Source organism: Pongo abelii, chromosome 8 (genome assembly GCF_028885655.2).
Source record: "Pongo abelii isolate AG06213 chromosome 8, NHGRI_mPonAbe1-v2.0_pri, whole genome shotgun sequence".
In the NCBI taxonomy this organism is placed as follows: Eukaryota; Metazoa; Chordata; class Mammalia; order Primates; family Hominidae; genus Pongo; species Pongo abelii.
In genome coordinates this window covers 129,505,092-129,529,581 of record NC_071993.2, presented here as the reverse complement: position 1 = coordinate 129,529,581, position 24,490 = coordinate 129,505,092, and the positions used below count along the sequence as shown (strand labels likewise).

General features: G+C 45.9%; 2 protein-coding genes across 2 annotated transcripts in view; both read right to left on the bottom strand.

Annotated features, from left to right (window-relative positions):
* Positions 1-2,227, bottom strand: part of HTRA1 (HtrA serine peptidase 1) — a 54,831-nt gene extending 52,604 nt beyond the window's left edge. The window contains exon 1 of the mRNA XM_002821221.5: positions 1,542-2,227. Within this exon, the coding sequence (XP_002821267.3) occupies positions 1,542-2,139 (598 nt within the window). The 5' untranslated portion in view covers positions 2,140-2,227. The remainder of the gene's footprint in view (positions 1-1,541) is intronic.
* A 4,068-nt stretch (positions 2,228-6,295) lies between these two features.
* On the bottom strand, positions 6,296-12,870 carry ARMS2 (age-related maculopathy susceptibility 2). Its single transcript, XM_063727238.1, has 3 exons — positions 12,810-12,870; positions 8,629-8,987; positions 6,296-6,735 (listed from the first exon to the last, which is right to left on the bottom strand). Exons 1-3 carry the CDS (start codon positions 12,868-12,870, stop codon positions 6,709-6,711), a joined length of 447 nt encoding a protein of 148 aa, XP_063583308.1. The 3' UTR covers positions 6,296-6,708.
* Positions 12,871-24,490: the final 11,620 nt, after the last annotated feature.

Here is a 24,490-nt window from a genome sequence, read left to right as displayed (position 1 = left end):
AGCTGGGTGTGGTGGCATCCGCCTGTAGTCCCAGCCACTTGGGAGGCTGAAGCAGGAGAAACATTGAGCCCAGGGGTCGGAGGCTGCAGTGAGCCATGATCACACCACTACACCCCAGCTTGGGCGACAGAAGAAGACCCTGTCTCTTAAGAAAAAAAAGAGAGAGAGAGGAGAAACTTCCTCCTCGTGAGACCAAATGAGGGCACAGAGGTAACACACCCGGCACACAGACTGGGTGCTCAACAGGCGTGTGCTATCATCATGCCCATTCTCGAGTCTGCAGGATCACTTCTCTCTGGGACAACTCTCTACTGCCTAACTAGGCTGACTTTCCCGAGGGCTGTGCTCCTGTGTTGGTGAAATACTCAATCTCGAATTTCACCCAGTTCAGCTCTGGCACCTTCCCGTCCATGTAAGCCAAACTATGCTAAGCCCTAGTTGGTCACACTGAACCATATTCCTATAAAGTAAACTCTAGACCAGTCCCTCTGCACTGCGCTCCCCTGTGCCCCTCTCCTGGCACTGCCCGTGTTGAGGAGGCAGCGCTGGGGTCCGGCAGCAGCCGCACGGCTGCGCCCAAGCGCACTGCCAAGCCCCGCTGTCTGGTTCCTACACCGCGGGGCTGGCCGCCGCTGAACTCGATATTATTTTTCCACATGGCCTCTGCCTGAAGATGAGGAGCATCTCTCCGGAAGGTCCCGCGAGAGAGTTAGACATTGCTCCATTCCACTCCTTCCCCCATCACCACCATCTCCCCTGCCAGAATAGGTCCTGTGTGCGGCTGGAGGAACAGAGGGGTAGACTTCTTCCTCATCACTAACCCTGTCCCTTCTCCGCCTCTGCAGATTTCGTGATCCAAAGCCCGATTCAGCTTATTCAAAAGGAGCCACTTTCATTTTTGTAGGGCTAGCTCAAAACGAGGAAAGCAAGACAGGCAGCAACGCCGCCGAAACGAGAGCGGTGCCAAACCGTTCCCTGCCCGGGGTAGACTTTTTGGGGAAACTCCGGGGCGGGCCGGCAAACACTGTTCCTTTCCAAAAGAGTTACATACAGTTTTCACTGAGCGGTCCCGTGACCAAAGTAATGAATTTTAAAGGGGACGGAGGAAGTAAATAGAAGAAAAAGCAACCGAAATGACTTCTTGTGGTCCTGAAGCCGCTCTGCGAGGCGCCAGTTCCCAGTCCTGAACTTCTCTCCTTCCTTTATGCCCCCATTCCTCTTATTCGTCCTGGGGTCCCCGCGCTGTGTGGCTGCCCTCAGGGCACTCCATGGCCGATCGCCCGGCGTCTCGAGCCCCAGAGTGCAGGCCGGGCGTACCGGCATCGCCTGGGCGCAGAACCGGCCCCGGGCTGGGCGCGAAGCTCGGTTCCGAGGCAGCCCGCGGAAATCCGCCACCCCGGGGCTCACCTGCCTGTCCCCGAGAGTTACCCTGGCCACCCCACAACGCTTCGCTGCCCCTCAACCTGCCCACCAGTCCCGCAGAAGCAGGTCCGAGCTGGGATGGAGAGAGTGGGGAGCTGCCCAGGAGCGCGGCGGAGTACCTTGGCCGCAGGCTCCGCGCTGCAGGACGATGACCGGCGGCCGGTGCAGCCTCTCGGAGCGGCGGCTGGCGGCGCGCAGCTGGCACAGGTTGGCGTAGGTGTTGGCGTCGCTACCGCACACCGGCTCGCTGCTGGCGCACACACAGAGGCCGGCCTGCGCGCGCCGCCGCACAGTGGCCGAGGCTGGCACCCCGAAGGGCACCACGCACTGCAGCCCCTCGCCGCACGGGCCCTCCTGCAGGCCGCACGCGGCGCCCTCGGGAGCGCCGCACACCTCGCAGCAGCCGCACGCGTCCCGGGCCCGGCCGCCCTCGCAGTGCTCCGGCTGCGGCGGGCAGCGCGCCGGCTCGCAGCGCTCTGGGCACCCGGCGGCCAAAGGCGCGGAGCGGCCGGCCCGGGACAGCTGCGCCGAGGCGGGCGCCGCCAGCAGCAGCAGCAGCAGCGGGAGGAGAGCGGCGCGCGGGATCTGCATGGCGACTCTGGCGGCGGCGGCGGCGGCGGCGGACAGGGCGAGGGCCGGAGAGCGGCGCCGGGGAGAGTGCGGGAGGGCCTCGGGGGCAGCGGGTGCGAGTGCGCGCGGCCGCGCGGCCCAGCCCATTGGCCTCGCAGCGGTGACGAGCCGCCTTGGGGACGGGCACGGCGCCCGGGATGGGGGCTGGCCGGATGGCGGGAGGGCGGGCGGCTGGACCGGGACCGCCCGCGGAGGGGGCAGGGCGGGCGCGCCCGGGCACGGCGGAGCTGGTGGGGCGCGGGCGGGGCAGCGCACAGGCCCGCCCTCTCGTCGGACTCAGTTTCCCCGTCTGCGCGCCCCACATATTCGCCTTCCGCAGGTTCTCTCGCTGAGATTCGCGTCCTTCAAACTAATGGAACTTTGCAAGGGGGCCCTGCGGCGGCTCCGCTTGGGAGCGCCCGGGAAAGTTCCTGCAAATCGCCGGACTGGGGGCCCGCCCGGGAGGCTCGGACTGCAGGGGCCTCTGCGCAGACCCGGGTCGTTGCGGCACCGCTGACCCTGGTCACGCGCTGGTTCTGCCCCCGGTACCCCGTACGCGGGACCCTGACCGCGGGGCCTGTGCGGCCGGACGAAGGCAGCGTCCGCGGAGCTGGCAGAAAGCCCGCGCCCAGACCCACAGTGAAGTGATAAAAGCAGAGAGCAGAAGTAATTCGTATAGAGTCCTTCACACGTCTGATTCTTTTAAAAAGTTGTTGTGGGCGGCACGCGTGTCCGTATTCGCAGAAAGCCTAGGAAGCGGCGCAGAAGCTCGTAACTGGGTGGAGCGGTCTTAGATGGGAAAGGGGTTTTCCCCTCTTTGAATTTTTCACCACGTGTGTGATTATTTCAAAACACTTTTGTTATCAAAAATTTGATTTCCCGCTGGAGAATCTTTGGTGCATCCTTTGGGACAGATGCGAGTCTGAGGGTAATCAGGAGGGCCGAGGGCGACCCTGGAGGTGGGTCTGGGTGCCCAGGCAGCACCAGGCCTGTGGGCAGTAGTCCTGGGTCCACACTGAGCAGATGGGCACAGCTCGTGACCAAGGACCTGAGAGGAGGCAGTTCGTCCAGCCCTCATCCCGAACCCTCAAACCTCCACCCAGAGACACCCAGGGTTGGGTGGGCCGGCAGAGCTGACTTTGGGATAGAGTAGCATGGGAGGGGGCTGGGGGCTTGGGGATTTTAATATTCTGTATTTGGGTTGTTCCCTTGTGCACACGTTACTTTTCCAATACAAATAGTTTAAAAAGTAAACTCCAAATACTTATAAGCCCCCTCAAAGCACCTTCCAAATATGAACCTTGTTAATGCCCAGGGCCCAGAGGGGTCCCCCAGAAAGGCCCAGGAGCCTGGGGCATGGGAAAGCTGTTGGGGTCCCCATGCTGACTCCCTGGACTCCAAGCGATATTCCATAAAGCCAGGGCCTCATGGCTGCGGGAGGGAGGCCTTGACCCAGAATTCATTCAGCCCTGGATACTGGAGAGGCAGAGGCCTCTGCTGATGAGAAGCCCTGAGTTCCTGGCTAGCTGTGGTTAACCACAAAAAATGCGGGGGGGTGATGATTTTCGAAGTCCATCAGCAAAGAAAGACTCTCCCCACTGCAGTCCTGGGGCAGATGGAATTAAAAGGACACGTGGTGGTGAATAAATTGGTGATAACTTATTTTTATCGAATTCCCTTATTTTACAGAGGAGAAAACTGAGGGCCAGAAAGGGTGACTCCCCTGAGTGTCATGCCACAAGTTGAGTGCTGGAGCCAGGACACCTTCCAAACCGGCTGTGCCTGCCTGCAAGCCCCATCCTCCTCCATCCCCCTGAGCAGCCAGACTGCAGAGGGAATGAGCGGACCGAAAACAGTGTGGCGGCAGCTTCCCCACTGCTTTGCGGGAGGTGGAGGGAGTTTCTAGGCTCTTTCCCTGTTGGGGAATTAAGTAGCTGGGGGTCCCACTGAGTCTCCACCACCCTCTCACCCATTATCTACCCCTCCCCCACCACATATACACTCTGCTCCCCCAGTGCTGAATAACTTGCATTTTCTGGAACATACCTTTCTGCTTGCGGTCTCTGTGCCTTTCTTTGCCCACATCTCCCCTCTTCTTGAAACACCCCTCCTCCCCTCCAGCGTGGGCTCATGTGACCTAGAGAAGGCGTGGGAGCCCTATCATCTGGGGGACTTGGGTTCAAATCCCACTTCTGGTCCTTAAGTCTATGACTCTGGGCCTTTGTTTAATAACTGGAGGAGTTTCATTAGGAAAATGGCAGTGACCGCATATGTCCCTGGAGTGACTGATGTGCCACCCACAAGCTTCTATTTGGTCAGTGCTGGGTCCCATCATCCCATCTAGCATGCTCCTCTTCCATCCTCATGCCCCCACTCAGTGCCATTGCCTCTGCCTCTCACCCTCTGTGCTGCTGTTCCTGCCCTCATCACCTCCTCCGTAGGGCAGAGTTCCCGTCTTCTTTACCCCTGAATGCCCCAGTGCCAGCACAGTGCTTTGGCAACTTATTCAGTACTGCGGGAGTAGAGTGTATGTGTGGTGGGGACGGGGGTGGAGAATGGGTAAGAGGGTGATGGAGACTCAGGGGGACCCCCAGCCACTTAATACCCCTGAGGAAGTGTCGGCTGAACTGGACCCACTCCTGTGACGGTTCACAGCCTAGAAGAGGCATTTGTAATCACGGTGACCAGTAAGTGCCAGCCATGGGGCCACGTGGCTGTTCTAGAGAAGGAAGACAGCACTACCCCGAGAGCCACGCTGGTGGCTTCATCAGGAAGGGAGTCAGCAGGGGGAGGACTGGGGGACCGAGCGGTCCCTAAGAAGCAGAATTTGCAATACCCAAGGTTTTAGAAAGAGCAACCTGGCAGGGCTACTGCACAGTGAGGTCACAGGCTCATCTGCCAGCTGTGAGTGCAGCTCACCCCACCTGCTCTGACCCAGTCACGGGTCATGAAGAAGACGAGCAGCGCTACAGAGGGGCCTCAAGAAATCCTTCGAAACAGAGAAATCAAAGTCTTGCTGGAAGGATTGTGGGCACCCTGGACTGTCCACATGAGAGGCTGTTGGTGTGTGTGCCTACGCGTGTCCATCAGTGGACGCACGAAGAAGGAAATGGTAAGTCCATTGAAACCTGGCCTCGTGGGCCCATCTCTGACCTTCCCTTAGTCCTAATGTTTCCATATCGGGAGGTAATGCTTTCAACCTGCAAGCGTTGCTCTTTCTCTCTTTTAGATTCTTCCCCACCTGCTGCCATTTATAAAGACGTTTTCTTAAAAGAAGCATTTTTCTTTTGATACATCATGAAAACTCATTTCTCACTCACCAGGCCTTGGCACGGTATTCTAGAGAGGATTTTTCCAGAGAAAAGGGGGCAGTTTTGAAGCCAAACAGACGAGTTCCCCAACATCCTCTCTGCAGCCCTCATTTGCAGCATTGAAGCTTTAGTTTTGAACAGGGCCAAGTCTATTCATGAATAATGAACAATGAAACACCACAGCTGCCAGAGCCTTAATCAGGAAACGAGGCTTCTGAATAGGAATGGAGTAGCCATGTTTGTGCTGCCCAGGAGGACGATTTCCCACTCTGGGCCTCTGTTCTCCCAAATGTACAAAGGACCCAGAATGCTCAGGGGCTCCTATTGCCTTTCCTAAGTCACAGGATCTAAGATCTAAGGAGCTGTATTAATAATTTTGGCTCCTCCTATAAGCTTAGCTTATCACTCTACTGCTCAGTAATTTCCAGGGTCTCTCCATGCCAGTAGAATGAAGTCCAAGCTTCTTACCCTGACTTCCAACGTCCCCCATGCCCCTCAAGCCAGGTTGTCCTCTAGATCCAGGGTGGTGTAATCCATCCCTACTCATCCATTCTCCCATAGCAACAGAACCCCGGCTGGGACCATGCCAGCAGGTAAAAGATGACTTCTCAGCTGGTTTCACCCCCTTTCCTCAGACTGCCAGGCCCACTCCCATCCCCTCTGGCCACTCCAGCATCAGAGGTCATAACCTCCTTTAACAGCAGGTACACCCTGATGACAAACCCACATCAGTTCAGTTAGGTTCATTTCAGGAAAAATTTCCTGAGCCCCTGCTACAGGGTAGACACTGCTAGACACTGTAAAGCAGTGTCAAATGATCAAGCCCCTGTCCTCAAGAAGCTCAAAGTCTAGAATTTTCTTCAGTGATGGAAATAATCTCTATCTGTGCTGTCCAAGAGGGTAGCCACTAACTACATGTGACTGCCAAGCATTTGAAATGCAGCAAGTACAAGGATGATCTGAATTTTTATTTAATTTTAGTTAATGCCTATGACACGGGAGAGAGAGGAGGGTAAGAAAACAAAGGCAGGATGACAGGAGGGAATGCAGTGACAGAGAGGAATCCAGATGTTAGGAGGAGAGTGGGCTGCATCTCAAGGGTTGAGAAAGATTTCACCGGCTTCGCAGAGCAGAAGATGCATCCAGTTGGTGATGACGCAATGAGTCCGCCCAGGTGGGGAAATTCCAAGTTGCATAGTGTGGCCACAGGTGGGAAGAGAGTCCTGCGGACAGTTGAGGCAGCTGGAGGGAAGGGGACCGGTCTAGGTTGTGAGGGACTCCCTCTGTCCTCCTAAGGATTTTTGGCTTCATATTGATGCTGATGAGAAGCTCCAGATGGCTTTTAAGGAGATATGTTTTAGCAGAATCACCTTGCTGCAGTGTGGATGATAGACTGAAAAAAAAATAGATTTAGTAATATGCATTTTTAAATATAGACACATGACTATATTTTAGGTTGGGAGCACTTTAAATTTAATTGGAGATGCGGTTAATGTAACTCAATAGGGTAAGAAGTATAGACATTCCATTTGTTTTGTAACAATTAATTTATTTCTGTATGATCTCTTCAATGAAGACCCCTCCTTCAAAAATAGGACAAAGGTGGGGAAGTTCAAAATATTTTTGAGAACTTTTTTTTTTTTTTTGAGACAGAGTCTCACTCTGTTGCCCAGGCTGGAGTGCAGTGGTACGATCTTGGCTCACTGCAACCTCCACCTCCCAGGTTCTAGCGATTCTCCTGCCTCAGCCTCCCAAGTAGCTGGGATTACAGGTGCCTGCCTCCACGCCCAGCTAATTTCTGTATTTTTAGTAGAGATAGGGTTTCACCATGTTCACCAGGCTGGTCTCGAACTCCTGACCGCAAGTGATTTGCCCACCTTGGCCTCCCAAAGTGCTGGTATACAGCCATGAGCCACCATGCCTGGCCTATTTTTGAGAATTTCTGAAGCACTTTAGAATTACAATACCAGCATTTCTTTTTTTCTTTTCTTTTTTTTTTTTTTTTTTTTTTTAGATAGGGCAGCCTCTTGAGCCAGAGTAGGCTCAGAGACTCCAGTACTAGCATTTCTAATATCAAATCAAAACATTCATGTCTATTAGTTAAATAAAGATACTTAAAAGCCAACCCCAGGCCTGCTGCTGCTCAGTTTCCTTTTAAGCCTTTAAATTCTATGTATTTGTTAAGATCTATAATTCAGATCTTTTATTAATTTAGGCGAACCCTTCCCCTAAATCAGTTGCATGAGACCAGCAGTCCGTCTTTGCATTAATTGGCTCCTTCCAACATATTTGCTTTAGACAATTAAAAGCATGGCATGTGATCAAATTTTTCACTCTCCATGGTAAAGTATCAGACAGATACAATTCAAACAGAGCCCCAGGCAGCTACCAAAAGGTCTTGAATGACAGCTTGTCAATTTCTGTCACTCGGGAGCAGCTTGAAAAGCTGAGCGCGCTCACATTTAGAACATGCTGCCATTTAGGCAAAATGGTATAACATTGAATCAAGGACATTATGAGCCAGAATTTTAAATCTGCTTGTAAAAAACAAAAATTAAGAGAGGGAAGGGGTTCAACCTTTGAGTTCTTTCATTTGTCTAATTATATAGTACTACAGCAAGCACAAAGCGCCACAGTTCCGTAAGCATTAGAAAGCATTTACTAAGCTTATTTGGCAACATGGTCTCTAAGGTGCTTGATGTCTAAGTTTTAAACCAACATGACCTAGAAGGCCCAGATTCTTTCTCTACAAACTTGCATTGTTGTTTTCTTACACATACAGCCGAGGCATTTTTTTTTAATCCATAAATGAGCAGGAAAAATGAGCATTGGAAAGCAGAGAGAATATTGAAAGAATGGTACAGCTTTCTAAATGACTCCTCTAACAACCCGGATGAGAAGCAGGCTGAGGTTTCCACCTCCTTCAGTAAACCCTAAAGCCAATTCACTGGCTTGAGGGGCCACTCAGATGGCCTTCTATAAGCTTTGGGTTTCTGCTCACCCCGTCACTTTCTCAGACCTACTGCGTCTTCTTGTTTCCTTTTTCTGGCATGTAGCAGGTGCATTGGAAGTATTTACTGATATTCCCAACTCTCCAGCTATTCAACCAGAGGAGGGCTGAATTGACCTTGGGCCCTGCCTCGGCCTCCCTGTGGCCAGTGGTGCTCAAACCTGAGCATGCATCAGAAGCACCTGAAGGCTGGTTAAAATGCAAGCTGCCGGGCGCCAGTCCAGAATTTCTGATTCAATAGGTCTGGGGTAAGGCCTGATCATCTGCATTTCTTACCAGTGTCAGGTGGTGCTGAGGCTGCTGGAACCTCCTCTGGGTTCCAGCAAGAGAGAAGAAGGCTGGTAAGCAGAGCTCAATGTGGATTTTAGCAGCTGGGATCATGGAGTGTGATAAAGACAGTTTGCTCCTCTGCCTGTCACTGGCTCCTTCTCCACCAACTCCAGTGTCCAGCACAGACTCTCGCAGAGTGGAAATGAAGGACGCAGGAACCACCAAGGAGGACAGACTTGCCATCTCAGGCCCTTCTTTCCCCTCCGCCTCAATTACCATCGGTCCTGGGTGTAGGTGCAGCAGGTAGTGTACAGGGACATAACGTGGTGACAAAGGTGCTGTCCCCTTGCCAAGCCAGCTGCCATCTCACTCAGCCAGGAGCATTGTCTTTTCCCGTCACACAAAAAATGCCCCCAGGAGTCAGGGCGCCCTGATAACTCCACCCTGAATTGTTGGGTGGTCTCAGGGAGGGTCCACCCCTCAGTCCTGCTCTGCCAGAGGGGGCAGCAGAGGTCCCTAGTATCCATTGAAATCATCTGTGAAGCTTTTAAAAAATGGAAAGACCCAGGGATTTGAAAACAAAAAAACCTTGATTGTAGATCATAGTATTGAATCAATGTTGATTTTCCAATTTTGATGGTGTTACTGTGGTATGAGAAAATTTTTTTTTAAGAAAAACACACTGAAATATGTAGAAATAAAGGACATGCAACTTAAAGCCTGCAACTTAAATGTTTTAAATGTTTCACATGCTTTAAATGTTTCCAAGAACTAGAATGATGTAGCAAGGGTGGTAAGTATTCGGGAAATCTGGGTTAAGGGTCAATGAGAGTTTTGGGGGTTTTTGGGTTTTTGTTTGTTTGTTTGTTTTACTATTTTTCAACTTTTCTCTAAACCTAAAATTATTTCAAAATAAAAAACTTTTTTTGTTTTGAGATGGGGTCTCATTCTGTTGTCCAGGCTGGAGTGCAGTGGTATGACCACAGCTTACTGTAGCCTCAGCATCCCCGGGCTCAGGTGATCCTTCTACCTCAGCCACCTGAGTAGCTGGGACTACAGCCACAGATGTGTACCACCATGCCCAGCTATTTTCTATATTTTTTGTAGAGACCAGGTTTTGCCGTGTTGCCAGGCTGGTATCGAACTCCTGAGCTCAAGCAATCTACCTGCAAAAGTGCTAGGATTACGGGCATAAGCCACCACGCCCGGGCCCCCCAGCCTGTTTATTTTCTGAGACAGGGTCTCACTTTGTCACCCAGGCTGGAATCCAGTGGCATGATCATGGCTCACTGCAGCCTCATACTCCTGGGCTCAGGTGATCCTCCCACCTCAGCCTCCCAAGTAGCTGGGACCACAGGTGTGCAGCACCACGCCTGGCTAATTTACCTTTTTTTTTTTTTTTTTGGAGATGGGGTCTTGCTATGTTGCCCAGGTAGGTCTTGAAGTCCTGGGCTCAAGTGATCCTCCTGCCTCGGCCTCCCAAATTGTTGGGATTACAGGTGTGAACCACTTCTCCCAGCCAAACACTTTTTTAAAAGGAAAAAAAAAGCCAGGCGCCATGGCTCACGCCTGTCATCCCACCACTTTGGGAAGCCAAGGTGGGCAGATCACGAGCTCAGGAGATCGAGACCATCATGGCTAACATGGTGAAATCCTGGCTTTACTAAAAATACAAAAATTAGCTGGGCATGGTGGTGCGTGCCTATAATCCCAGTTACTCGGGAGGCTGAGGCAGGAGAATAGCTTGAACCAGGGAGTCGGAGGTTGCAGTGAGCCAAGATCGCGCCACTGCACTCCAGCCTGGTGACAGAGCAAGACTCTGTCTCAAAAAAATAAAAAATAAAAGGAAAAAAAAAAAACGACTCCAGACCAACTGAATTAAAAACTCTAAGAGCACAAATAAGCACATGAGAAGATGCTTGGCATCTCTAGTCATCAGCAAATCAACAAATCAAAACCACATCGAGATACTACTAAGGTAGCCAGAATCAAAAAGTCAGATGATAACGAGTATCAGCAAGGATGTGGAGAAATCAGAATCCTCATGCACTGCCAGTGGGAATGTAAAATGGTATAGCTGCTTTAGAAAACAGTCTGGCAGTTCTTCAAACAGAGTGAATATATGACTCAGCATTTCCATTCCCAGGTAGCTACCCAAGAGAAAGGAAAACATGTGTCCACACAGAAACTGGAACACACATGTTCATAGCAGCACTATTCATAACGGCCCAAAGGTAGAAACAACCCAAATGTCCATCAACTGATGACAGATAAATTATGGCATATCCATAAAATGAAATACTATTCAGCCATAAAAAAGAATAAAATACCCAGTACAACATGGTGAACCCTGAAACCATGGGGCTAAATGAAAGAAGCCAGATACAAAAGACAACATATTATATGATTTCATTCATAAGAAATGTGTATAACAGGAAAATCTACAGATACAGAAAATAGATTTCGTGTTTGCTTAGGGCTAGAAGAGTGGGGAGAGGCTGGGCACAGTGGCTCATGCCTGTAAACACAGCACTTTGGGAGGATGAAGCAGAAGGATTGCTTGAGGCCAGGACTTTGAGACCAGCCTAGGCAACATAGCAAAAACCCATCCCTACAAAAAATAAATAAATAAAAAATAAAATAAAATAAAATGTTTTTTTTTTTTTTTTTTAGTTTAGTGTGACTGTGCACACTTGTATTCCCAGCTACTCGGGGGGCTGAAGTGGGAGGATTGCTTGAGCCCAGGACTTTAAGGCTGAAGTAAGCCATGATCGTGCCACTGCACCAGACTGGGTGACAGAGTGAGACTCAGTCTCTTAAAAATTTTTTAAATAGTTGGCCAGGTGCGGTGGCTCACACCTGTAATCCCAGCACTTTGGGAGGCCGAGGCGGGCAGATCACTTGAGGTCAGAAGTTCCAGATCAGCCTGGCCAACATGGTGAAACCCTGTCTCTACTAAAAATACAAAAATTAGCAGGGCATGGTGGCGCGTGCCTGTAATCCCAGAGACTGAGGCAAAAGAATCGCTTAAACCCAGGAGGCGGAGGTTGCAGCGAGCCAAGATTGCACCACTGAACTCCAGCCTGGGTGACAGAGCCAGATTCCATCTCAACAGAAAAAAAAAAAAAAAAAAAAAAAAAAAAAAAAAATGTTTAATAGAAAATAAAAAGAATAGCTAAAGAGTATGGGGTTTCTTTTTGAGATAAGGAAAATGTTTTAAAATTGACTGTGTTGGCTGGACTCGGTAGCTCAAGCCTGTAATCCCAGCACTTTGGGAGGCCAAACCAGGCAGATCACCTGAGGTCAGGAGTTCGAGACCAGCCTGGCCAACATGGTGACACCCCGTCTCTACCAAAAATACAAAAATTAGCCGGGCGTGATGGCACACACCTGTAATCCAAGCTACTCGAGAGGCTGAGGTAGGAGAATCACTGGAACCAGGGAGGCAGAAGTTGCAGTGAGCCAAAATCACACCATTGCACTCCAGCCTGGGTGACTCCATCTCAAAAAAAAAAAAAAAAATTGACTGTGTTGTTGATGGTTGTCCATATCCATGAATATACTAAAAACCACTGAAATGTATACTTTAAATGGGTAGATTGTATTTTATTTGAATTGTATCGCAATAAAGCTATTTTTAAAAACTCAGGGGGAGGGGGCAGAGACTGAGCATCCCTAGCGTCTCTAATTTGAAGAGCTCCCAGGGACTCCAATGAGCAGCAGGGCTGAGAACCACACACAGGTAATTTCTGTGTACTGACACTATGTGGATCCACGTTTAAGCCACCCAGTTAGTCTAGAGCCAGAGTAATGTCCTTAGAGATGTGAAATTCAGCAGCACCAGGTATTTTATTTGTCTAACTCATAACCCTTATTTAATCAGCCAATCTGTGTCCAGGTGGGCCACCATATTGTCTTCCTCAGTCAGGTTGGGAGTTGCCTGGCACAGGACCCTGCCTTGCCCACTATGCCCAGACAGCACCCGCCAGGTAGCCGGCGCTAGTCTCATGTTGCTTGTATTAAACAGATGCTTGCAGCAGAAGGTATAGCACTGAAGTAATGCGTTTTTATCTTAACTTTCATTTACTTTCTTCCCTTAGAATTGATTCCATTCTTGATGTGACTTTCAGCTGTCAGCTGTCTGCACTCCCAGACGGGGTGATGGCCTGGCACCAACGGAGCATTACCCTGATGAATCATGGTCGAGGTACTTTTCCACTGGGCCAGCCGCCACAGCCCCTTCTCCATCCTTCGGAGAGCTCTGTCACCTCGCCTTGTAGCACTTATGTCTCTCCCACTGGCCTCCACTTCTTGTGGGCAGTTTCTGGATGCCCAGGCCTAATCCAGTGCTGGCACTCAGTTAATTCTCTCTTCTTTTAAAGGGAACAATTACCACCTTGAGGAAGGAGGCCTGGAAGCTAAGTCTCTGCTATTGCATCCGCCTTCTTCTCACGAAGACCTGCAGCTTGAAAGGAGGGGAGGGAGAAATAGCCCTAAGCTCCAGGAAGACCAAGCCCAGCCGCTGTGATGATTCCAAGGAAATTCAGGAAATCCTTGCTAATGGCCAAACTTCCTGGGTTTGAGATGCAAAAGGAAATCAGATCCCAGGGTAATGCTTTTACACTAAGCAAGAAATTGCAGGATATAAAGCTGTGCAGACCGTTGCCTCTGATTAAGAAAGCGATTCCGAGACTCCAGCCTGGAAGGAACTGGGCCCCAGTGTTAACTGTGGTTAATTCTGGCTGGAGGGATGATGGGTGATAATTTCTCCTTTTTCTTTTCTGTACTAACCATTAATACTGGGGGGATGGGCAGTTAAAAATCAAAGGAAGAAAACATAAAGAAAGCCAAATCCTTTTCCATCCGTAGCCGTTCAAGCTACTGCCTGGACACGCTCTCCTTGAAGCTGGGGCTCCTCTCTCAGCCCCACCTAACATGGCCCAGCTCCTTCCTGGGGTCACTCCGTGTTCCTCAAGCACTTCAAACTCATCCTCTCCTGCCTCTGAGCTCAGCATATGGGCCTCTCCCCTTCCTTTATAAGCTCCATCCGTGACTGCCTTCTGGGGGTCAGCCACATAGCTGAGTGAGGACCACATGCTTCACACCAAATGATACAAGAAGCTTGTTCCAAATCTATGTGGGTTTTTTGACATTTTAGAGAGCAGATGCTTTCCCATGCTTTCTAATTCCCTATTACATCTATACATCTCTTTTAAAAGATCCTGCAAGTCCTTTTAGTGTCTGGACACTTTCTTTTTTCCCAATTTCACCTGCCCCAGTCCTCCTGGCCAGTCCTTCTGTTTCCTGCACAAGGAAACAGCCTTGCAAACATGATGAACCCTGAAAGCATGCTGGAAATGAAAGAAGCCAGGTACAAAAGACAACATACTATATGATTTCATTCACAAGAAATGTGTGTAACAGAAAAATTTACAGAGACAGAAAATAAATTCCTAGTTGTTTAGGGCTGGGAGAGTGGGGTGAGGCCTCTCTACAGAGATGGCAATGCCCAGGATTCCTTTGAAGATGTTGTTTAAATATCACAGCATAGTCAGACAATAGTGAGGACAGTCTGGCATTGGTGTACAGATGAACAAATAGATTCATGCAATAGAAGAAGCTAAACCAGATTCCAGCCTCCTGATTTACTTCCAGTCACCTGATTTAACAAAGTCAAAGTCACAAATCAATAGGGAGAGGATGGTCTTTTCAGTAAATGATACTGTATCAATTGACTCGTCATATAGAGAACAAAATGAACTTTGGTCCCATACACACACAAGTCATAAAAGTTCATTCAAAGTGGATCATAGACCTACATTTGAAAACAAAAGCAATGCAGGGTCCTGGAGACAGGGTCCAGGTGGGAGAATATTTTTATGACCTTGGGCTAAGCAAGAGATTCATAAACAGGACACAAAACCACTAACCACCAAAAAAAGTACTGATAAATATGACAATTAAAATGAAGAATTTATGTTTATCAAAAACAAAAAGGGGAACCATCGACTGGGAGAAAATAGTTACAATACTTGTATCCAACCGAGAATTTATATTCAGGTTAGAAGACTCAAAAACAAAAAGGCAAGCAATCCACTAAGAACAAATTCTGGGCAGAAGACTTCACAAAAGATCTGCAAATGACCAATGACATCAGGTAAACATGGATTAAAACAACAAGAAGACACACCCACAAGATCCGTGACAATTTTGAAAATGAAACCCTGAGGCGGGCAGAATTCTAAGGTCATGTCCCAGATTCCCCCTCTTGGTGTCCGTGCCCTCCACAGTCCACTTGAGTAGGGGCCAGGCCTGTGGATATGATGGATGTCTCTTCTGTGATCAGGTTACATCATATGCCAAAGATGGAGGGATTTTGTGATTAAGTCTCTAATCAGTTTACCTTCAAGTTCACCAAAAGCGAGAGTGGCCTAGGTTGGCCTGGCCTACTCAGGTGAGCCCTTTAAAAGAGAGCTCAAGCCTGCCCTGAGCTTGGAGAGAAGCTAGCTAGCCTTGAAGAAACAAGCAGCTGTGAGTTCTGCAGCTTCACAGAAATGAATTTGGCCGACAATCATGTGAGCTCCATTAGAAATGCACCCTAAGCTCCCTCAACCTCTCCCATCCCCCACAGCACCTATTTACTGATTATCTGTACGTGATAGCAGGGCAGGAACTAGACTCTCAGCCCCCTGAGGACAGACATTGTCTGTCAGTGCATTTCACTGTCTGTCCCAGCACCTTGCACAGAGCCTGGCACATATCAAGAACACGGCACATTTTTATTCAGACAGACTCCTTAAAGCTGGAATCTAAAACCAATGGCTCCTAAATTCAGCCAAAAAGGTTAATGTGACACCTGTGCTTTTATTACCCATTTCTGCAGATGGAAGGGTTGGTTGTCTGTGGCTATCTCAAGTGAAATGCAGAATTAGTGAATAAAATTTTCATCTGAATTTAAAGAAAATCTTAATAAGATTTTGTTATTGCAATTTTGTTGGTACCACTATGGAGTAAATTACACTATTCAAATAGTCATTTCCTTCCCTGTAGAAGAATTATATTAGGTTAAACCAAATACAATTGAGGTATTCAATCACTTTTGACTTCATAAAATGCCAATCTCATATGGTTCAACCTAATTCTTCCCTGTCCCTTTGATGTCCAGCTTGATCATGCTATTTTCTCTGGCCAATAAAATGTGATCTTTAGTGGCACGTGTCACTTCTTAACAAAGTCGTAGTGATTGCATGTTGGCCAGCATGCCTTTTCTCTCTGCCATGACCACCAGAAATTTTCCACATAGAGGTTTTTCAACTTGCTTGGGTCTCAGAGTGAAATGACAAAGAGCAGAGCCATAGCCAATCCATCTGGACATGTAGCACAACTGAGCAATACACCTGTGTGGTTATAAGCCTCTGAGATTTTCATTACTGTGGCATAACCCAGCATGTTCTATCAGTACGTTCTCTTTTACTTTGCCTTGCAATAGAGGTACATTGTGTGTGTCTGCCTCACTTATATCCCAGAGTCCAGCAAAATTTCTTGTCCATAAGAAGCCCTTGAAAAATATTGATTGAATTTAATTAAGTGCTTTTTTTCTGCTGGGAAAAGAACTGGCTGAACACAACCAAAGACATTTTGTGGCATTTATTAATGCCTGTTCTACTTTTAAGCCTAAGGACAAGAACCACCCATGAGCCAAGCTGTATTATGTCAGCAAAACTCCCAGAACCATTAAGCCTCCTTTAAAGCTGGCAGGGAGCTGTTTCCAGAATCAGCATGAAATCCAGTACTCAGCATGCCTCTGCTAGCTCCTCCTCTGGGGGCCCTCCTGTCACTCTGAGCAAGGCAGTAGGAAGTGGGAGGTGAGTTAGGACCAGATCATGTTAGGCCTTCACAGACCAGGAGATATAAAGCAGTGATAACCTATCAGTGGAAACTGTCAGAGGTTTTCATGCAGGGGAGTGCCCACCTGATATTTTAAATGTTGTGACAGCTTACTGGCTAGAGAATAGATTAGAAAGAGACAGGAGTAGAAACAGGGATGGAATAGAAATTTTCTCAGAAATCATAAATTACCAATTTTGACAAAAGAAAAAATCTTAAGTAAACCAGTATCTATGGTGAAAAAGAAATATTTGTAAAAACAAACAAACAAAAATCACCTCTGGAAAAATTCTTGAGGCTAAATGGTTTCATGGTTGAATTCTTTGAAACTTCACATAAACAGATTTTACATTCTTTCAACTGATATTGACCATGGGGAAAAAATGAAAAACTTCCCAATTCATTTTGTAAAGCAAGCACATCCCAATACTAAAACTTGTCAAAAATTGGGAAGAAGGTAAAAGGATCATTTATTGCAGATGATACCATTGTATTACTGAAAACACAAGAGAATCAACTAAAAAAAATGAATAATTCAATACGGTGACCAGTATAAAAAATTAATTTATACAAGCATTAGTTTCCCTATAGACCAGCAATAAACAGCTGAAAAGTAATAGAAAAAAAATTTTATAGAACCAAAAATATAACTAGAAAAATTAATTATAATGAAAATATAAATAAATATTAACATTTTTAAAAATTAAACAGAACTACCTAGGAATTTACTAAACAAGAAAAATACAGGAGTTATATGAATACAATTACTGAAGGATTTAAATAAAGACTTGGCTAAATGGAATGACATACTGTAATATTCCTAGATGGGAAAAACATGTAACTGGAATTTTCCAACTCCTTCATCTGTAGATACAGAAATCTCACCAGCTCACAGGCCCCTCCTACATGACAGCCGGACTTTGGCCCTACCTTACAGTTTCCTGGGTTATTTCTGACAGTCCCCAGAGTATTCCACATCACACAAGTGCAGGAATCCTCTGCCCTTCCCTTGCAGTGATTCAAGTCAGCTGTTGGCAAAGCCTCTAGGGGCAAGCTCACAGTGCCCCCAGTGCCAGTGGTTCATGGGAGAGGGGACGGCCTCCTCCCCAGGGTACTGCTGGACTCCCTCCTCCCATGTCCCCAATTCAGAAAACACTTGAAGTGGTGGTGTGCTGGCAGTTCTCTAGAGAGAAAAAAAAAAGTTTATTACAAATTTTACTGATATAAGGGATACATAGCATATGATTCACAAATAATAATAGTTTCTAAAGCCAGTGTGTTTCCTGATTTTCTACAGCCTGCCATAGAAAAGTGGTTTTTACATTTTCAAATGATTGAAAAAAATCAAAAGAATAGTATTGCATGACACATGAAAATTATATGAAATTTAAACTTCAGTATCCACAGATAAAGTTAGTACAAAAACCCAGGCTCACTCATGCATCTAGGTATTTTCTATGCTTTTGCTCTGTAAGAGCAGAGTTAGTCATTGTGACAGAGACTGTGTGGCCTACAAAGCCTAAAGTGCTATCTGGCCCTTTACATAAAAATTTGCCAGCCCCTCCTCTAGACAACCAGGAAAACAATCAATCAAGCCCTAGTTTGTAGCATTTGCCACTTTCCATGGTGTAAATACTCCCACAGTGCCAGTGTCAAGTCTGCCATCACTGAATGTGGAATTAGGAAGGATGCACAGTAGCATATCGTTACATAGTATTTCCACCATATAGACAACAACAGATGTAAATAAGCATAGATTGTAGTAAGGTGTAGTAAAATGACTAACGAATGATGAATTTTGAATATTCATTACCTTTGTTCCTCACATAACTCATTTAATTGTAAGTTTATAAGTTTAATTTTTAATAATGGTTCTGTTTAACAACCAGCTTGGAAAATTCTTGGAAATTCAACAATTGGGTCTCAGGAGCCAGCTCCTGCACACCACTGATTTGGAGTGACCAATGGCATGTCAGGGGTGGCAGCCCTTGTGGCTCTTGTCTGTGCCAGGTGCCACAGAAATGGGGACAGTGCTCTTCTCTGCGCCCCATTCTGCCACCATTGTCCTGAAGAACAGCACTTCTTGTCTTCTCTATCTTCAAAATGCAGATTTTATTCACAGCCTTCTCTATCTTCAGAGCACCAATCCAATCTTCCTCTCCTTCCATGTACACAGCCTCCTCAAGGCAAATCTCCTTCCTCCAAAGACAAACAGTTACCTGGAAGATCCATAGGTGGGAGAATCATCCGTCCACAGAGTCACCAAACACAGCTAGTGCCACAGTCTGACTGTTGGTGTCCTCCCAAAATGCATATGGAACCTGATGCCCAACGTGATAGCGTTTGGGAAGGGGGGTACCTTTTGGGGAGTTATTGTCGTGAGGGCTCTACCTTCATGAATGCGATTACTGCCCTTATAAAAGAGGCTCAAGCAAGCTCCTTCACCCCTTCTGCCATATGAGGACACAGCAACAATGAGCCATCTATGAAGCAGACAGCAGCCCTCGCCAGACACCGAGTCTGCTGACACCTTGATCTTGGACTTCCCAGCCTCCAGAAATGTGAGAAATAGATTTCTGTTGTTTATAAATCACCCAGTCTATGGTATTTTTGTACAGCACCCCAAATGGACTAAGACAGCTAGACTCTGAGTTTCATCTCAGGTTTACAGGAACAAGCACTCTGATAATATTGTAAACTTAATGTAATTCCAAGTTTTTAAAAGTAGAATTTTTTGGAACTTCAAAATAAGCAGTTGGAAGTTCAAGAATACTGAGAATAGAAAAACATTTCTATCAGATATTAAAATATAAATAATTACTAATATATAATACTATAGAGAAATATTCACATTAGTGCTATAAAAAGTTGAGAAATGGACTCCTGTGTAAGTAATCAGTGCCTGAAATAAGTAATATTCCAAATCAATGGGAGAAACAGATTTTAAAAACAAATAGCATAGAGAAAACTGGCTGAATTTCAGGTATGAGGTAGAAAAGTGTATTAGATCTCTATGCTATTTGCCAAAATTATTCCACGTGTATTTAACTTTTAGAAGTAAAAAATTAAAATAAATGTATTGAAAGGTATTATAAGTATATATATAAAACCTTTGTGTGGCAAATTATTAAGTGTGACAACAAAGGCAAAATCCAAAAAGAAATTTAAAATAACCATATTTAAGAGACAAATGATGAACAGAGAATATTTCAATACAGGACAAAGATAAGTAACATAGAAAAAAGATTAATAGGTTATATATAAAGGATTCTTGGAAATAAATAAGAAAACTTCAAACAGCAATGAAAAACTTGAGATAAAAACAGGCAATTCACAAAAAGGATAAATAGAAATGTTAACATTTTAAAAAACCTATAGTTTTCAAAGAAATATAAAAATCATAATATATCATTTTTCTTTAATCAGATTGCCAAAAATTAAAAGTATGGACAAAACCCAGTACTGTTAAGGATGTGCGGAAATGGGCACTCTTTTTTTTTTTTTTTTTTTTTTTTGAGATAGAGTTTCGCTCTTGTTGCCCAGGCTGGTGCAATGGTATGATCTTGGCTCACGGCAACCTCCGCCTCCCGGCTTCAAGCAATTCTCCTGCCTCAGCCTCCCAAGTAGCTGGGATTACAGGCATGTGCCACCCCACCCAGCTAATTTTGTATTTTTAGTAGAGACAGGGTTTCTCCATGTTGGTCTGGCTGATCTCGAACTCCCAACCTCAGGTGATCTCCCCACCTCAGCCTCCCAAAGTGCTGGGATTACAGGCGTTGAGCCACCATGCCCGGCCTGCACTGTTATGCACTATTGATGGGAGCATAAATTAGTATATCTTTCCTAGGTCTTTTGACCACAGTAGGAAGTGCATATACCTTTGAGAGCAACAAACCCATGCCTGGAAGTGGAGAAAAGACATGGTCTGCAGTATTGTTAAAATAGTGAACGGCCAGGCACGGTGACTCACGCCTGTAATCCCAGCACTTTGGGAGGCCGAGGCAGGCTGATCACGAGGTCAGGAGATCCAGACCATCCTGGCTAACAGTGAAACCGTGTCCCTACTAAAAAAAAAAAAAAATACAAAAAATTAGCCGGGCGTGGTGGTGGGCACCTGTGGTCCCAGGTACTTGGGTGGCTCAGGCAGGAGAATGGCGTGAACCCAGGAGGTGGAGCTGGCAGTGAGCTGAGATGGCGTCACTGCACTCCAGCCTGGGTGACGGAGCCAGACTCCGTCTCAAAAAAAAAAAAAAGTGGAGAAGTAGAAACAATCAAAGTGTCCAATAAAGAAATGGTTAAAGTTTTTTTTTCTCTATAAATACACAAGGGAAGACCAAAGTTTAAACCTTTATAAATAGTGGTGTCCATATATATTTACTGATAAGTGAGGGTGTCTGTAACATACTGCTACACGGAAAACAGGCTACAAAACAACATGTATGGCATGGTCCCAAAAACGTCAACTTGCCAATGTCTATGTGTAAATAAGCACAAAGAACCATCCAGAACAAAGTCGAGTCATGAGAAGTCTGGTGATTTTTGCTTTTGTTTTGTGTGGTGTGTATGAGATATTTGGCTTGTTTACAGAGGCTACAGATTTTTACACACACAAATATAGCTATTCACATACACATTTAGTAAAAGACTTGGAAATATAATCACTGAAATGTCAACACAGGTCACTTCTTGATGAAATTACAAATTATTTTTATTTTTTTTCTTTTTGCTTACACGTTTGTTCTACAATAGGGTATTCACTTTAAAATCAGAAAAAAAAAAAAACATTAAGGCTATTCTTTTTTTAAACAAAACAAAGATTCTTGTCTTGAGGAAGGCTTAGGCTCACAAAAGAAAAAAAAAGTAAAGACTCTAATACAGTAACAGCGATGGTGGCTCTGTGTCTGCAACAGCATAGAGACCAAAGAAAGGAATGGTCAGTACCAGCAGTGGGAGCCAGGGAGGCTCCGTGTCACATGGAAAAGTGAGTCATGGAAGGTAATGAGGAGCTCACGAAATGGACAGACAGGGAAGCTATGGGTGTTTGAGTCGGAGGGAAATCACCTCCACGGAATTACACTCGAAGGGTTGTCCTTGCTTCTAAGGGTGAATATGGAAGACCACCTAAAAATTTTTCTACAAAAAGTGTCAAGGGCATTGGTCCTCACGTTACTCAGTGTCCCCTGTAACACAATCCACATCATAAAAGATTCCAAACGTTTAATACCTGGACGGTTCTCTAGCTCTAAAAGGTGATACGGTTAGTTGCATCAAACAACAAAGGCTATTCTAGAACTTAACGTTTTCCTTTTCAGTTGCCAGAAAGCTCAGTTTAGTTGGTGTTTATATGTGGTAACCACCTTTCTTTGATTCCTGATGAAATTCTGTCTATATGGAAGACCATCAAATAAAGAAATATTTTTATTCCAACCTGTGTTTCATGTTCAGTTGGTCAGAGCCCGTTCATGCACGCAGCCTTTTTCAGTGGGTTCTTTATCTGAACCACAGAACACAGGCAGTGATTCAGGTAACTGTTTTCTCAGCTCTAAGGATACTATGTAACAAAGGCCATCCTAGATGCATAGGAGAGAAGTTAATTCCTTACATGTAATGGATAATGGATATCTTAGGGCAGAGGATCTCAAACTTTTTTTTCTTTTTTTTTTTTGGTGGGGGGACAGGGTCTCACTCTGTTGCCCAGGCTGGAGTGCAGTGACATGTCAGGGCTCACCACAGCCTTGATCTCCCAGGTTCAAGCGATCCTCCCACCTCAGCAAGCAATGCGAGTCGCTGGGACTACAGACACACACCACCATGCCTAATTCTTTTTGAATTTTAGTAGAGACGACGTCTCACTATGTTACGTAGGCTCATCTCGAACTCCCGAACTCAAGCAATCTTCTCGCCTTGGCTTCCCAAAGTGCTGCGATTATAGGTGTGAGCCACCATACCCAGCCAATCTCAAACTTTAATGGATGTCTGAATCACCTGTAGGTAGGCCTTGTTAAAATAGATTGCCTGCCATAATCCCATAAAATCTGATTCAGTAGGACTGGAATGGGAGCAATAATTTGCATTTCTAGCAAGTTCTCAGTAATGTTGACATTGTTGGTCTCAGGGACCACACTTTGAGAACCACTGCCTTACGGGATTAGGATTTAATTTCTCTCACAGCAGACTTAAGAGGAGCCCATGAGGTGATTGTTAGCACCTAAAATTAAACATAAAACCAAACATACATCAAATATGAAAGGGGCCCAGGACCAGCTGCTGAAACCACTGCACTGGTGCAGTGCTTATACAGTGGCCATTACTACTAGAATTCATTTGCATTTTGCTTATCTTATTCATGTCCCCTTTGGGCCAATCTAATCAACAAAGAGCTGGATTTGGACTGTTTTCATTTTCTAATCTCTTCCAAATTTTGAAGTCTTTGGCTTTTAAAAGGGACTACAGTGAAAGGAGAAAAGCTATTTAGTAGGCCAAAGTTTAAGAGCAAAAGCTTAAAGTGAATTCTGTTCCAATGAACTGTACTGAATGTTGGCATGGGAAGGGAGAAGGCAATCCGGTGTTTTGGGGTCACCAAGGCTTGTGTGATGGGAAAGATGAGAAAGCAATTCCAACACCTCAAGGAGAAAGTGGCATTTTGGTGAGAATTGAAGGATGGGTGGAATTAACAGGCAACAATTATTAGGAAAGTGGCATTCCAGGCAGAAGAAATAGCACAAATAATAGCAGGAAGGTGGGAAACAGGGAGATGGAAAGGTTCAGTTGAACTGGTGTGCCAGATACACACAGAAGCACTGTGTGAGGTGGACATGGAAGGGCCATGAACGTAGGATAGGAAGTTCAAATGCTATTCGCTACGACAGTGTTTCTCAAATGGGAAACCTAGACATGTTCTCCAGGAACCACATGTTCTTTACAAGAAACTATACTTTTTTCATTGAATTTTGATAATTTTTTAAAGACTCCTAAATTTAATTTGGATGGCCTCCTGTTACCTGAGTACTACCACTTTAATCTGGTGGTACGTTTGGGATCACATTGCTGCCAGGTAAGAATCAGAAGATAGCACAACTTGTCATATAAGCAATCTTCACAGCAGTTGTATATTTTGAGTTGAAGAACAAAGTGGGATCTGCAGTAATGCGTTTCTCCTTAAATAAGTTCTGTACATTGTGCTCAGCTCCACGCAAATACATTTAAAAACTTAGATAAAATGTATAATTTTCTATGGATATAATTGATCAAAACTGACCCCAGAAAAGACAGAAAGCCTAAGCATATCAATTTTCATAGAGGAAATGAGGAAGTTGTCAGTGGCACACCCTCAAAAGAGCACTAGGTTGAGAGGATTTCCTAGTGGAAGTCCACTAACTCTTTAAGGAGTATAGAATACCAACTCTTTTTTTTTTTTTTTGAGATGGAGTTTCACTCTTGTCAACCAGGCTGGAGTGCAGTGGCACCATCTTGGCTTACTGCAACCTCCGCCTCCTGGGTTCAAGCAATTCTCCTGCCTCAGCCTCCCACGTAGCTGGGATTACAGGTGCCTGCCACCATGCCTGGCTAATTTTTTGTATTTTTAGTAGAGACAGGGTTTCGCCATGTTGAGCAGGCTGGTCTCGAACTCCTGACCTCAGGTGATCCAGCCTGAGAAATGCCTCGGCCTCCCAAAATGCTAGGATTACAGGCATGAGCCACTGTGCCCAGCCTAGAATACCAATTCTTTTGAAGCTGTTCTGTAACAGCTTAAAATTTAAAAAAAAAAAAAAAACCCTTTCAAGTATTTTCTATGAAGCTAGTAAAACACCACAAAACCTGCAAAGATTAGAGCTATACAAAAGAAAAATGCAGACCAGTATCATTTATATTTATGCAAAAATCCCTAATAGCAAACAAAATCTAGCAGATTTTAAAAATAACATATCTTGACCAAATGGGATTTATTCCGGAAATGTCATGATGGTTAAATATTGAGAAC